The 12,945-nt window shown below is 41.3% G+C and overlaps 1 protein-coding gene across 1 annotated transcript in view; it reads right to left on the bottom strand.

Moving 5' to 3' along the window:
• JAK2 (Janus kinase 2) overlaps positions 1 to 12,945 on the bottom strand; it is a 278,873-nt gene that overhangs the window by 125,647 nt on the left and 140,281 nt on the right. Inside the window, exon 4 of the mRNA XM_040357463.1 lies at positions 12,620 to 12,737. Coding sequence (XP_040213397.1) covers positions 12,620 to 12,737 — 118 coding nt within the window. The remainder of the gene's footprint in view (positions 1 to 12,619; positions 12,738 to 12,945) is intronic.

Below are 12,945 nucleotides of genomic sequence, written 5' to 3'. Positions count from 1 at the left end.
CAGTGCATGACAGACAGCTCAGAAATCTCAAAGAACTGGAAGACTTTTGTAAGGAAGAATGGGCAAAGATACCTCAAACAAGAATTAAAAGACTCTTGGCTGGCTACAAAAAGCGTTTACAAGCTGTGATACTTGCCAAAGGGGGCAGTACAAGATATTAACTCTGCAGGGTGCCCAAACTTTTGCAGACATAAAATTGGAAATAAAATCTAACTTTTTTTGACATATTATAAGAATGTCTAATCCGTAATTTGATGTCTTTTGGAGATTTTTCCATCTTATCTTGGCTTCGTTATGCACATTAATACAAATTTTTACCTGGCGTGCCCAAACTTTCGATCCCCACTGTGTATATGTGTATGTATATATATATATATATATATATATATATATATATATATATATATACACATACACACACACTTTTCATATGTAAACTTCAGCTCCTATCCCTGTGTATGATCCAGGATCATGGTCAACAGTTTAGTGCTGGCTGATCTAGAATTGCATTAAGACAATAAAATAAAAGAAAGAAGAATACGAAGAAGAGAATCTATCTCCCATAAGGGAAACAAAGCAAAGGAAACAAGAAAGAGCACAGAGGGTCATGAAAAAAAAGGTGAAGAGCCAATGAAAAGGCTCTGTATCACATGGTTGCTGTGATCAATGACAGTGATTGGATTTGTCAGTGGCGCAGTACTGATCACCAGTGCCAGTCTTTTCCTTTTGTGCACTTTATTTTCTGTGCTGTCCCCCCCCCCCCCCAAAAAAAAACATTTCCATTCACAATGAAAACAACAATTTTGTGTAAAAATGTTCCGTTTCACTTCATCATTTTCTAAAAACTTGTGAGAAAAAATTGAATCTTCAAAAGGACTCTTTGTGACTCTTATGAAAAACCTTGGGGTGTCTGCCTTTGCATACAGACTCTTGTCTGGGGTGTTTTTTACTGTCCTGGCTTTTCAGGACTTTCAAAAAAATGCAAAGGACAGTCAGAACATCAGATGAGCAATTTATGCTCCTTGAAAGCTTGAAGGTAATCACTGGATTTGGCCCCTCTATGTGGCTAGGCAGCAAAAAAGTCTCACCAATGTGATAACCCCACATTCAGGAGGTGCTCACTGTACTGCTTATCTTAAGGTGGCTACTTTCCAAAATTGGGTCATTTTTGGGGTGTTTGTACGGTCCCGACACTTCAGGGCCTCCGTAGATGTAATAAGCAGTCGACAAATCAAATGTGTAATTTATGCCCCTTGCAATCCTGAAGGAACTTTTGAGATTATGGGCCCTTATACGAAGAAAAAGTTTCACCCATGCGATACCCTTATACTCAAGAGGCGGTGCAGTATGTGTTTTGAGGCTTATTGGTAAGTATGTCCATACTGCGTGTGAGAAATACCTTAATAAAATTACAACCTTTAGCAATATAAAAAAAAAATATATCTAATTTAATTTCTTTATATTCTAAAAAAATAGGGCAACAAAAATTCAAAACTTTAAAGGCTTGGGTTGTCTGCTTTCCCAAGTGGGGTAATTTTTGGGGTGTTTGTACTGTCCCGGCATTTCAGAACCTCTGAACATGTAAAATGCAGTCAAAATATCAGATGAGCAATTTATGCTCCTTGAAAGCTTGAAGGTGATCACTGGACTTTAGGTCCCTCACTGGTGTGGTACCCCCACACTCAGGAGGAGCAGAATGTGTTTTGGGGTGTAATTGTAAGTATGTCCATACTGTGAGAGATATCTTATTAAAATTACAACTTTGGAATAAGTAAAATCAAATTGTTTTTACCGAAATTTAAAAAAAAATTGGGGCAAAAACATCAAAAAATACTTGCCCCAATCACATGCACTCACCTAAGAAAAAAAAAAACACATTCTCCAGAAATACACACCAAAAACGAAGCATGTACAGAGTGCCACCAAGGCTCTGTTCTATCAGCAGATGGATCGGGGACTGAGGAAGGAGGGGAATATCAGAGAAGACCAGATCAAACAGCCTTTTTACACAATGTGGTGGTTTAATAAGCATGCTTTACTGCATATACAGATCGATTTTACTGTTGTGGGTTTATTAACACTAAGAATGTGTAACTAACACAACTGCTTGTGTTTGAATCCCTGGAAGCTCAACTAATATACAAGGTCTGGTGCACAGCAAGTAGAAGAAACGGATATACCACTTTTCATGCTTTATATACCATACTGGAACAACAACCGTAGCCAATAAGATTAGTATACTTAGAGAATAGGATTAAAAGTTACATACATAGTTAGTTACATAGTTAGTCAGGTTGAAAAAAGACACAAGTCCATCCAGTTCAACCACAAAAAATAAACAAACAAAATAAAAAACAAACAGTACAATCCCATACACCCAACTCCATACCCACAGTTGATCCAGAGGAAGGCAAAAAACCCCAGCAGAGCATGCTCCAATTTGCTACAGCAGGGGAAAAAATTCCTTCCTGATCCCCCGAGAGGCAATCGGATTTACCCTGGATCAACTTTACCTACAAATCTTAGTACTCAGTTATTTTATGTACATTTAGGAAAGTATCCAGGCCTTTCTTAAAGCAATCTACTGAGCTGGCCAGAACCACCTCTGGAGGGAGTCTGTTCCAGCTCTTACTGTGAAAAAACCTTTCCGTATTTGTAGGTGAAATCTCTTTTCCTCTAGACGTAAAGAGTGCCCCCTTGTCTTCTGTGTTGACCGTAAAGTGAATAACTCAACACCAAGTCCACTGTATGGACCTCTTATATATTTGTACATGTTGATCATATCCCCCCTTATTCTCCTCTTCTCAAGAGAGAATAAATTCAGTTCCTCTAATCTCTCCTCATAGCTGAGCTCCTCCATGCCTGATATAAAAGTGAAAGGTTGCATAATTTTTTTTAATTTCATGCCTATTAACCACTTAAGGACCGCCTCCTGCACATATACGTCGACAGAATGGCACAGCTGGGCACAAGCACGTACCTGTACGTCCTCTTTAAGTGCCCAGCCGTGGGTCGCGGGCACGTGCCCGCGACCCGGTCCGAAGCTCCGTGACCGTGGCACCAGATCGCCGCTGGAGTCCCTGGAGCTGAAGAACGAGAAGAGCTGTGTGTAAACACAGCTTCCCCGTTCTTCACTGTGGCGCTGTCATTGATCGTCTGTTCCCTGATATAGGGAAACACGATCAATGTCATACGTCCAGCCCCGCCCCCCTACAGTTAGAAACACATATGAGGTCACACTTAACCCCTTCAGCGCCCCCTAGTGGTTAACTCCCAAACTTGTAATTTTCACAGTAAACAATGCATTTTTTGCTGTGAAAATGACAATTGTCCCAAAAATGTGTCAAAATTGTCCGATGTGTCCGCCATAATGTCGCGGTCATGAAAAAAAAAAATCGCTGATCGCCGCCATGAGTAGTAAAAAAATATTTTTTTAATAAAAATGGAATAAAACTACCCCCTATTTTGTAAACGCTATACATTTTGCGCAAACCAATCGATAAACGCTTATTGCGATTTTTTTACCAAAAATAGGTAGAAGAATACGTATCGGCCTAAACTGAGGGAAAAAAAACATTTTTTTTTTACATATTTTTGGGGGATATTCATTAGCGCAAAAAATAAAAACCGCAGAGGTGATAAAATATCACCAAAAGAAAGCTCTATTTGTGGGAAAAAAGGACGCCAATTTTGTTTGGGAGCCACGTCGCACGACCGCGCAATTGTCAGTTAAAGCGACGCAGTGCTGAATCGCAAAAACTGTCGGGTCCTTTAACTGCATTTTGGTCCGGGTCTTAAGTGGTTAAAGCAATTATGTAAGTAAACTGAAAATCTATATTTCAATATAGTGAATACTACCCTTCTCTATTGCCCATGCCACCAAATGACACTTTACTAAAGCAAAGTCATCCCCTGAAATTTCTGCAAAAAGCGACACTTCTGGGAATAGTTGATCTCCTGGTACTCCACTACACTTTGTTTCTCCTCCTGTTGACCTCTAGCATATAGTTTGTGAGGTTGTGGGAGGCCTTGAGGGCAGTAGGCACCTGTGTTGCTTTTCCCTCACACAAACCTGTAATAAAACAGGTTCATAAACAATGATCTAGACCAGGGGTGTCAAACTCCATTGCATTGTGGGCCAGATCAGCATTATAGTTGCCTTCAAAGGGTTGGTTGTATCTGTAAGACTACATGTTCAGAGCACCACCCTTACCTCAGATGTCAAAAGCCTCCCCATTATTTAAAATAAAAAGTCTCCCACGATCCCTTACATCACAGTGCACCCCCTTTTACCTTGTGCTGCTGTTGGAAGAAGCCGGGGGCAGAGCTGGGAAGCAGAAAGTGCAGGGTCTGGAGGAGGGCTGGGTAGGCTGCCGGAGTCTGCTAAATGCTGAGACCAGGGGAGGTGAAAATGAGGGGGGTCTCTGTGGCTGCATGGAGAAGCGTAGGATCTGGTAGAGAAGTTCTATCCTCTCTGCTGCTGACTGCTGAGACAAGGTGCCAGAGAAGACAAGGGTGAGCTGCAGTGGTCACATGAAATGGCCTTGTGGGCCAGATTTGGCCCATGGGTTTTGTGTTTGACACAGAGATCTACACAGCGTCAGATCATGAAAAAGTTGTTCACAAAAAAAATAAAAAAGAATAACAATGAGCATTTCAAGCAGTCTAGTATCTTACTACTTTGTCTACAAAGAGTGTTTTGCTTTGGTGAAGCAATGGCCAGTTGTGAAGACACGAAAGAGGCTCTAACTAGGCCACCAGGTTATCAGCTAACCAAAGGAGACAAAACAAGTCATTACCTAAAAAATATGTTTTTCATAGAGATGAATTTATTCTGCACAAAAATGATTTATAATTCGTGAAACAAAAATGACCACATTAACGCAACATATTATTATTATTCAAATAACACGGACCTGTGTGAATTAAATAAATGCAAAAACTGAGTTTTTGTATTGAAAGCTTTGCAGCATTAAGACAAGGTTCCCATTCAAATTTTAATGAGGTGCATGCCACAGGAATATTGTTCAACGAAATCAGCCAAGTCACATAAAATGCTGTTTGTTCTGCTGTTAAACAATTTAGCTGAGATCAAGTACATGCTCGTCACACTCTATTGCTTCTCAAAAATAGACACTCACTATGCCCCATGGGGGATCTAGCATTTCGCAAAGGGATTATTTAACTATAATGATCGATACAGCTTCCATTTATGGACTATTCCCATGGTTGAAAGAGCTGGGAGTTTAAAAGCAAAGCTGTACACAGCTACCAATTTTCCATTTGGGTGTACGCGGATGTACTTCAGAAGCCAAATAGAAAGCTAATCAAATACTTTACTTAAGATGGGCTGTGAATGTGATCAGCAAGAACGCTATCATGATCATGAACACGATTTAAAAAAAAACTGAAATTTCCACAGCTTGTGAATACTATAATAAAAATTGCTTAGACTCACACATCAGTACTGTATGTATAGCAATTACCTATGAACCCATACAAAAATCGAATCGTGCAATATTTAGACAAATATATGATTCTTCATGCAGTTTTAGTTTTCTGCACTGGTCCCAACATTTCATATGGGTCATGTGCTGTATTGTGGCATAGTTACGTTTCCACCTTCACATTTAAGAAGTTGTTTCAATCTTTTATGTAGCACTTGGTCCTTTTCAAACCCATCCTAACATTGCTAACCAGCTAGGTGGAACAATTTGTCCCCTGCTGCGTGACCATGCTGCTAGCAAGGAGACAGAATTGTGAGCAACAGCACTGGTCTGTGGGACTGTATTATACATGGCACCAGCCCCAACAGTTCTGATCATTCATGCATAATAGTAATAGAAAGACATCTCAGCACTACGGGGCAGTGTGATCTATACGCCAGGGCTGTGTTTGTTTAGAAAAAGCCTCAAAGAGATCACACAGCCCTGCAGTGCTGTATGACCTTTTACAATTATGAATGAGAAGTCAGTGCTGTAATGGCTACGACAGAGCAACCGCCAACTCTATCACACAGTACTGCAGTGCCAATTGTGCATTTATTATAGTAAGAAAACAGTCAGCTTAGAGAGGGGGCAGGGGCTCAGTGCAGGCTGTACCTCACCCCAAAGGAATAAATTGGAACTCAGAAAGGGGATGAGCTACAGCTAGCATTAACAAATAAAGAGGTGCTTTTAAGCCACAATGGGTTCACCAAACAGAACAGGACCAATTTCTATATGCACCAAGTCCCCTGAGGGATTAAAACATTTTCTTAAACATTTTCATGACATTTCTTGATTAAACCCCACCCTAACTTAAAGATACAAGTAGAGAGCGCACTTATGGTGTAGTAGTTTTAACATCAACATACATTTTTTTTAAAAATGCACTCACAAAGCAGGACAATGGAAATCCCTCATCTTAAGACTAAACCCTGCCCAGAAAACCCCTATGTCCATGGCCAATGTGGGCTGCAGAATGTTCAAGTTTTCCAGAATGGCAGCAGTGGACTCTCACAGCCAAAAAAAAACAAACAATCCTTTTGCTTCCAGGCCACCACCCACACATTTTGGAGAATAGTCTCCTTTAGAGATTCTCTAAAACGCATTAACTTGATTGGCTTAGTGCTTACAGTGGTGTCAAGAATGAACTAGTAGTTTTACCTAATACAGCACTATCCACACATTGGAACCCTAATAAGAGAATTCAGCTTTAAAACAAACCCTCACTGACCTGTGTTGATGAGGACAAGGGCCTCTTCCCAACAACCCTGGCCGTTTGTTGTTTGAATTATCGGAATCTAATAATAACACACTACAAAAGGTTTTTAAAATAATTTATTAGGCAGCTCCAGGGGTCTCTTCCACCATCTCCCCTCTCTGGCCTCTTCTCTGCGCTCTCCGGTTCTTCTGCTCTTTTGCCCGCTCTTGCCTGTTTTTTGTTGTCTTCTTCCCTCTTCTCTCGATGTTGACACAACGCTCTCTCCCACTGTAATGCGGTGTGCAATTACTTATATAGGCATGGGGCAGGTCACTGGGTGATGTCACGCCCCATCATGCCCCAAGCAGTGACGTCATAAGGGGACTGGGTCACCGGATGACAACACCCGGTGACCCCGCCCCATGCCAATATAAGTCGTTGCACACCGCACACACGGCATTACAGCAGGAGAGAGCTTTGCGTCAACATCGTAAGAAGAGAAGAGGGAAGAAGACAATGGAGAAGACCAGGCAAGAGCTAGCAAAAGAACGGGCAAAAGAGCAGAACAACCCGGCAGCTTCCTGACTCCCCTGTAGCCCAAGGGAGGGGGCGAGCATGACACTCCACACCAGGGAGAAAGCCTCGCATTACTGTGTAAAGTTACAGACAGAAGAACAGGAAGTGAGGATTTCTCAGAAGAAATAAGGACTTTTACAAGCAAAATCGAAGGATTAGGCAAGTGAAGGAGGACTGCACTAAGGTAAAGGAAGCTATTTAGGGGGAAAAAATTGTACCTTTACAACCCCTTTAGGGAAACGTTGATTTTTCACACGTCATGAGCTCCCAATGTCGGAACATTTGTCCCACCAGTGTGAACCCAACCTCAATCTTAATGTTCACAGCTGAAAAACTAAAGTCATTCAGGTTAAGTCTCAGCACTTTGCTCTTACCCTTTTCCCATGTACCTCTTCTGTGTTGACATTAGAGCAGCCTTTCCCAACCCTTTTGGCTATAAGGATCAACTGTGTCTGGGAGAACTTATCTGAGAGGCAGAAATTGCTTATTGCGAAAGGAACTCCTAGCCATCTCTAGAAGAACCCTGGTTAAGAAAACCCTGCATTAGAGAATATAAGACTAGCAGGCAGCCACCAACTCACAGTTGGGAGGAAGAGTATACTGAGTTGCATTACTGAAATAAAAGTGTTTCTACTCCAAACTTTGAGACTGAAAGAAGCTCTAGGAAGGTTAAAAAAAACACCAACTTTATAAGCAAGAAAGGTTCCCTCCAGACTCTATTTGTAACTAAAATATCACCTTTGTGTACATATAAAGGTTTGTCTCATTACAACATGTTGCAGGTCTTTGTAAAACTATTTTAGTCATCCGATTGCAGGTGCGGGAGTAAAAGGGAAAAAAAAAAATGCTAATAACCCTATGCCAAAGATATCTTATTCTGTAGGTAGTATTCTTCATAAACTCACCTAAATCAGAGTGTGACTGCTTCACATTTTTAAGATGTGGTTGAGATAACATATGGAATAAACAAATATTAACCCAGTATGAAATACTACCCCATAATTTAAAAAAATTATAGTCATTTTACACTTTAAAATGCCAAGCGCCACAAAGTGTATGTTATTGCATCTGTTAGCCAGAGAAGCCATTTTGTATACCTCTCTTACCAGGTTTTCCCATTACCACCAATCGCTAAAGGGGTTGTAAACCCTCCTGTTTTTTCAATGCATAGGATGCATTAAGGTGAAAAAACGTCTAGCAGTGACCGGCCCCCTAGCCCCCAGTTTTACTTACCTGAGCCCCTTAATTCGCTCGGTGGAGGCGCTCTCATCCTCTCTGCACGGGGTCCCGGCTCTTGATTGGATAAATTGATAGCAGCACAGCCACTGGCTCCCGCCAATCAAATCCAATAATGCGGGCGCCAGGGGGCAGAGTCCGGCATTCGTGTCTACGGATGCAAATGCTGGACTCAGGAGCCCGCCTGCACAGTTACCCACTGGGAGAGCGCTTCTCCTATGGGGTTATATGATGCAAGAATGAGCCACAAGAGCCTCCGAGGGACCCTAGAAGAGGAGGATTGGGAGCCACTCGGTGCAAAACGAGCTGCACAGTGGAGGCAAGTATAACATGTTTGTTATTTAAACAAAAAACAAGAAAAAACAGGAAGGATTACAATCACTTTAATATTTTGAATTTAAAAGTATCTAAATCCACACCTTTTTGGTTTTAGTTTTGGACAGAGAGGACATTATTAAAACCGCTGATAAGTTTTTGTCTGTCAAAGAGTGCTGATAAAAGTGAGCCCAAACTTCAATTACAAATGTCAGTCTTTCCATCCGGAAAATGTATATGGTCTATTCTTTGTTCTGATGCCGCGTACACACGATCATTTTTCAGCATGAAAAAAAATGACGTTTTTAAAAACGTCATTTAAAATGATCGTGTGTGGGCTTCACATCGTTTTTCGGCTTCTGAAAAACGCCCAAAAAAAAATTCGAACATGCTGCATTTTTTAACGTCGTTTTAAAAAATGTTGTTTTTCGGGTAGTAAAAAATGATTGTGTGTGGGCTAAAACGACGTTTTAAACCCACGCATGCTCAGAAGCAAGTTATGAGACGGGAGCGCTCGTTCAGGTAAAACTACCGTTCATGATGGAGTAAGCACATTCAACACGCTGTAACAGACAGAAAAGCACGAATCATCTTTTACCAACACGGAATCAACTAAAGCAGCCCAAAGGCGAATAGAACTTCCCCTTTAGAGTGCCGTCATACATGTTGTACGTCACTGCGCTTTTTTCATAATTTTTCAAAACGATGGTGTGTGGGCAACGCCGTTTTTAATGATGAAGTTGGAAAAACTTAGTTTTTTGGACATGCTGAAAAATTACGTTTTTTTTTCATGCCAAAAAATTATTGTGTGTATGCGCCATTATACATATTTTCTAGAACAGGGGTCTCAAACTCAAATTGCCTGGGGGCCACATGACAAGTTTTCATATCCCATGGGGGTCGCATGCAAACTTTTAAACTCCAAAAACAAACTATATACAGTTGTAGTTACTGCACTGGTGTCAGCAAATGCAATATTAACCCCTAGCACTGGTGTCAGCAAACGCATTACTAAACCCAGCACTGGTGTCAGCAAACGCATTATTAACCCCCAGCACTGGTGTCAGCAAACGCATTATTAACCCCCAGCACTGGTGTCAGAAAACACATTATTAACCCCCGGCATTACCCCCCACACTGTACAAATATCCCCACACTCCATAAAATACCCCCCACACTGCACAATTACTCCCCCCCCCACACTGCACAATTACCCCCCCCCCCCCACCACCACACTGCACAATTGGGCACGGGGCACATAGCACATCAGAGCACATAGCACATCAGGGCACGGGACACATCGTTTACCAGCCAGCATGCAGAGTAGCACAGGAAGCGTGTGTAATAAGTTCTCTCATGTCACTGCAGTCAGGCTGCTACCCGGCGGCCCCTTCTGTCTTTTTCGTCCATCCCAGATGATGTCACAAGCAAATAGCCCGCGGGTCGGTACTTTGAGACCCCTGTTCTAGATAGTATTAGCCCCTGGCCACACCAGTGCGACTTCAGGTACGACATGCGATTTACAAACTTGTTAGTTAAACTTGTGTTCATAACATCACTGTTCCTCCATGTGACATGGACAGCTCTTCTCACTGAAGTCATATCAAGTCGTTACAAATCTCACATAGTACTGAAGTAGTGGTTGAAGTCAGGCTTCAAATCGCACTACTTTAAAATTGTACCCGGCGTGACTGCAGGCTTAGTCTTGACACATGTTCTTTCCCTCAAAGAGCGTGAGCACTGGCATCTTGTATATGGGCAGTGCAAAACTTAATAATGGTCACAAGGGCTCTATGGTCAAAGAACACCACTCTGCGTTAACAAGCATAATATTGAGCCATGTGTACTTTTTACAGTACTTTAGTGTGTGTAGTATACCGATAGGGAAAAAGCACTGTTTAATAGACTGCTAACATTTCAGCCTTTCAAACTGAGGCGCTTTACAGGTGAAATATTTTAATTTTTGGTAAACTCATTCAATGAATCCAAACTCTGAACGTACTTAATAATCAATCCTGTAAAACCATACACAAATTTTATGCTATACGTTAATTTAAAGTCAGAATGTGAAAAAATTACCAGGTAAGTGTAGCAGTAGGATACAACCAACAAAGCAAGCAGCAAGAGAGGAAATAGGATATACCTTGTTATGCTCACTGTTCAGATAAGTGTTTAAAAAGGAGTGTTAGAAAGTAGTGCGTGCCATGTTAATGTAAAATCACACAAATTAAGAAGAATGAAAAGATCAAAAAGAAGAAAAAAGTTTATATGATTATTCAACGTTCACGGTAGACATTTGAATGCGCTAATTAAAGGGTCTTTCATACGGGCGGAGGCGGACTCCACCTGCAGATCAGCCTGCTCAGAAGAGGATCTATCCGCTGTTCAGGCAGATGACAGGTCTATGTCTACTCTGCTTATGCAGAGCAGATATGGACACAGCACACCTTCCTCTATGGGCAGTTGTCTGTTTACATCCAACTACCATCCAATCCAGACAAATGGGGATCCGCTGCTCCATAGAAGGCAATAGATGGTCCGATCTGGTCCGCCTAAAAAACGAACCCGATCGGTTAGCCTATGTGAAAGAGCTGTGCGACAAGACAAACAACATTTTGTAAACATTATCACTCGGTACCCAACTCCTAGTGGGATATTCACTATTTTACTGCTCAGATTATTTTTAATTAATTCTATAAATGCTTTGTAGCAACTTGGTTACAGATGTTCATGGCCTTTAACCACTTGCCGACCAGCCGCCTCAGTTATACAGCGGCAGGACGGCTCTATTGCATGAATCGTCGTACCGGTACTGCGCTTCGTGTAACAGATACAGTGGGCACGCGCACAGCGCCGCCCACCCGCAATCGCTCCACAGAGTCAGAACAGGGATCTGCCAGTGTAAAAGCCGATCCCCGTTCTATCAGGCGAGTACAGTGAGATAGTCTGTTTCTAGCGATTAGGAACAGCAATCGCTCTGTAGATGCTTATTGCGATTTTCTTACCAAAAAAAAAGGTAGAAGAAAAACATTGGCCTAAACTGATGAAGAAATTTGTTTTTTTGGATATTTATTTTTACACAGGCCTGTGTCGAGAGGCGGAGCCAGCGCTATAAAGGAGAGCGGCCTAGTTCATTTGCCTCGAGGGGGTCCTCCGGTTCCGTAGCCAAAAATCTTAATAGAGCCGGAAGAAGCATTGTTTGTAGGTAAAGACTTTCCCGTACGTTTACCCATGGCAACGGTGTCTATAGAGCAATATATGACGACACAGTGTCATATCGCAAAAATGCCTGTCATTAAGGGGGTAAATCCTTCCAGGGCTAAAGTAATTAAAAAGCAACACTACAGTACAATATAAAAGATAAACAGTTACTATAGTATTGTACATATTTGCAGGGAGTGGCAAATCTGAACTTGTACAGGAAGCAGACGTACAAAAACACTGCTTTGTGATGCAACATAATCTTAATAGCACAGCCAAACAAATGTGCATGCATAGTATGGACTCAGTTTCTTCATCCATCACAGTCAACAAGGGCTAATCATGACAAAGATACCTAAATCAAGAAAACACCAGCTGTCAAACCTGTTTACGCTCTAAAATTAGTCAATGATTCTTACAGTTCATGAAACTAATTGGGCCACATTTATTAACAATGATGCTTACTTTTATAAAGCTGAAGAGGTTAAGCTGATAACAAAATGCTAAGACACACAAAATCAAGTGAGAACAGGAAAGAAGATGCAAAAAAAGTGTTTTCAGTAAGTACATGGGCAATGTATGGAAACCGCAAAGTCTGCATTCTTACCTGAGCAAACAAATAAGACATGACAAAGTCGTCTAAAATTGGGCTCTCAGACCCCCTTGCAACCCCATAGCGAAATGCTCTGCTGCTTCCATTGCTGTACCACTGCGGGAAATAAAACCTGTAAAATCAAAAGGTTTGGATAAACTCATTATTTTTGTTTTTTATTTTTAAAACAGAGAAAAACAAAAAGTATCTTTTCTCTGGTCTCAGCAGAGAATCTACTTAACAATAACTATATGATTTGCAGTAGAAAATCATAGATATAGCTAGACCACAGGATTGTGAGAGATTCCAACAATTCACTTACCACAACATTACTCTGAATT

The sequence above is a fragment of the Rana temporaria genome, chromosome 1 (genome assembly GCF_905171775.1).
Source record: "Rana temporaria chromosome 1, aRanTem1.1, whole genome shotgun sequence".
In the NCBI taxonomy this organism is placed as follows: Eukaryota; Metazoa; Chordata; class Amphibia; order Anura; family Ranidae; genus Rana; species Rana temporaria.
The sequence above is the reverse complement of the archived record's forward strand: the minus strand, read 5'-3'. Positions and strand labels throughout refer to the sequence as shown.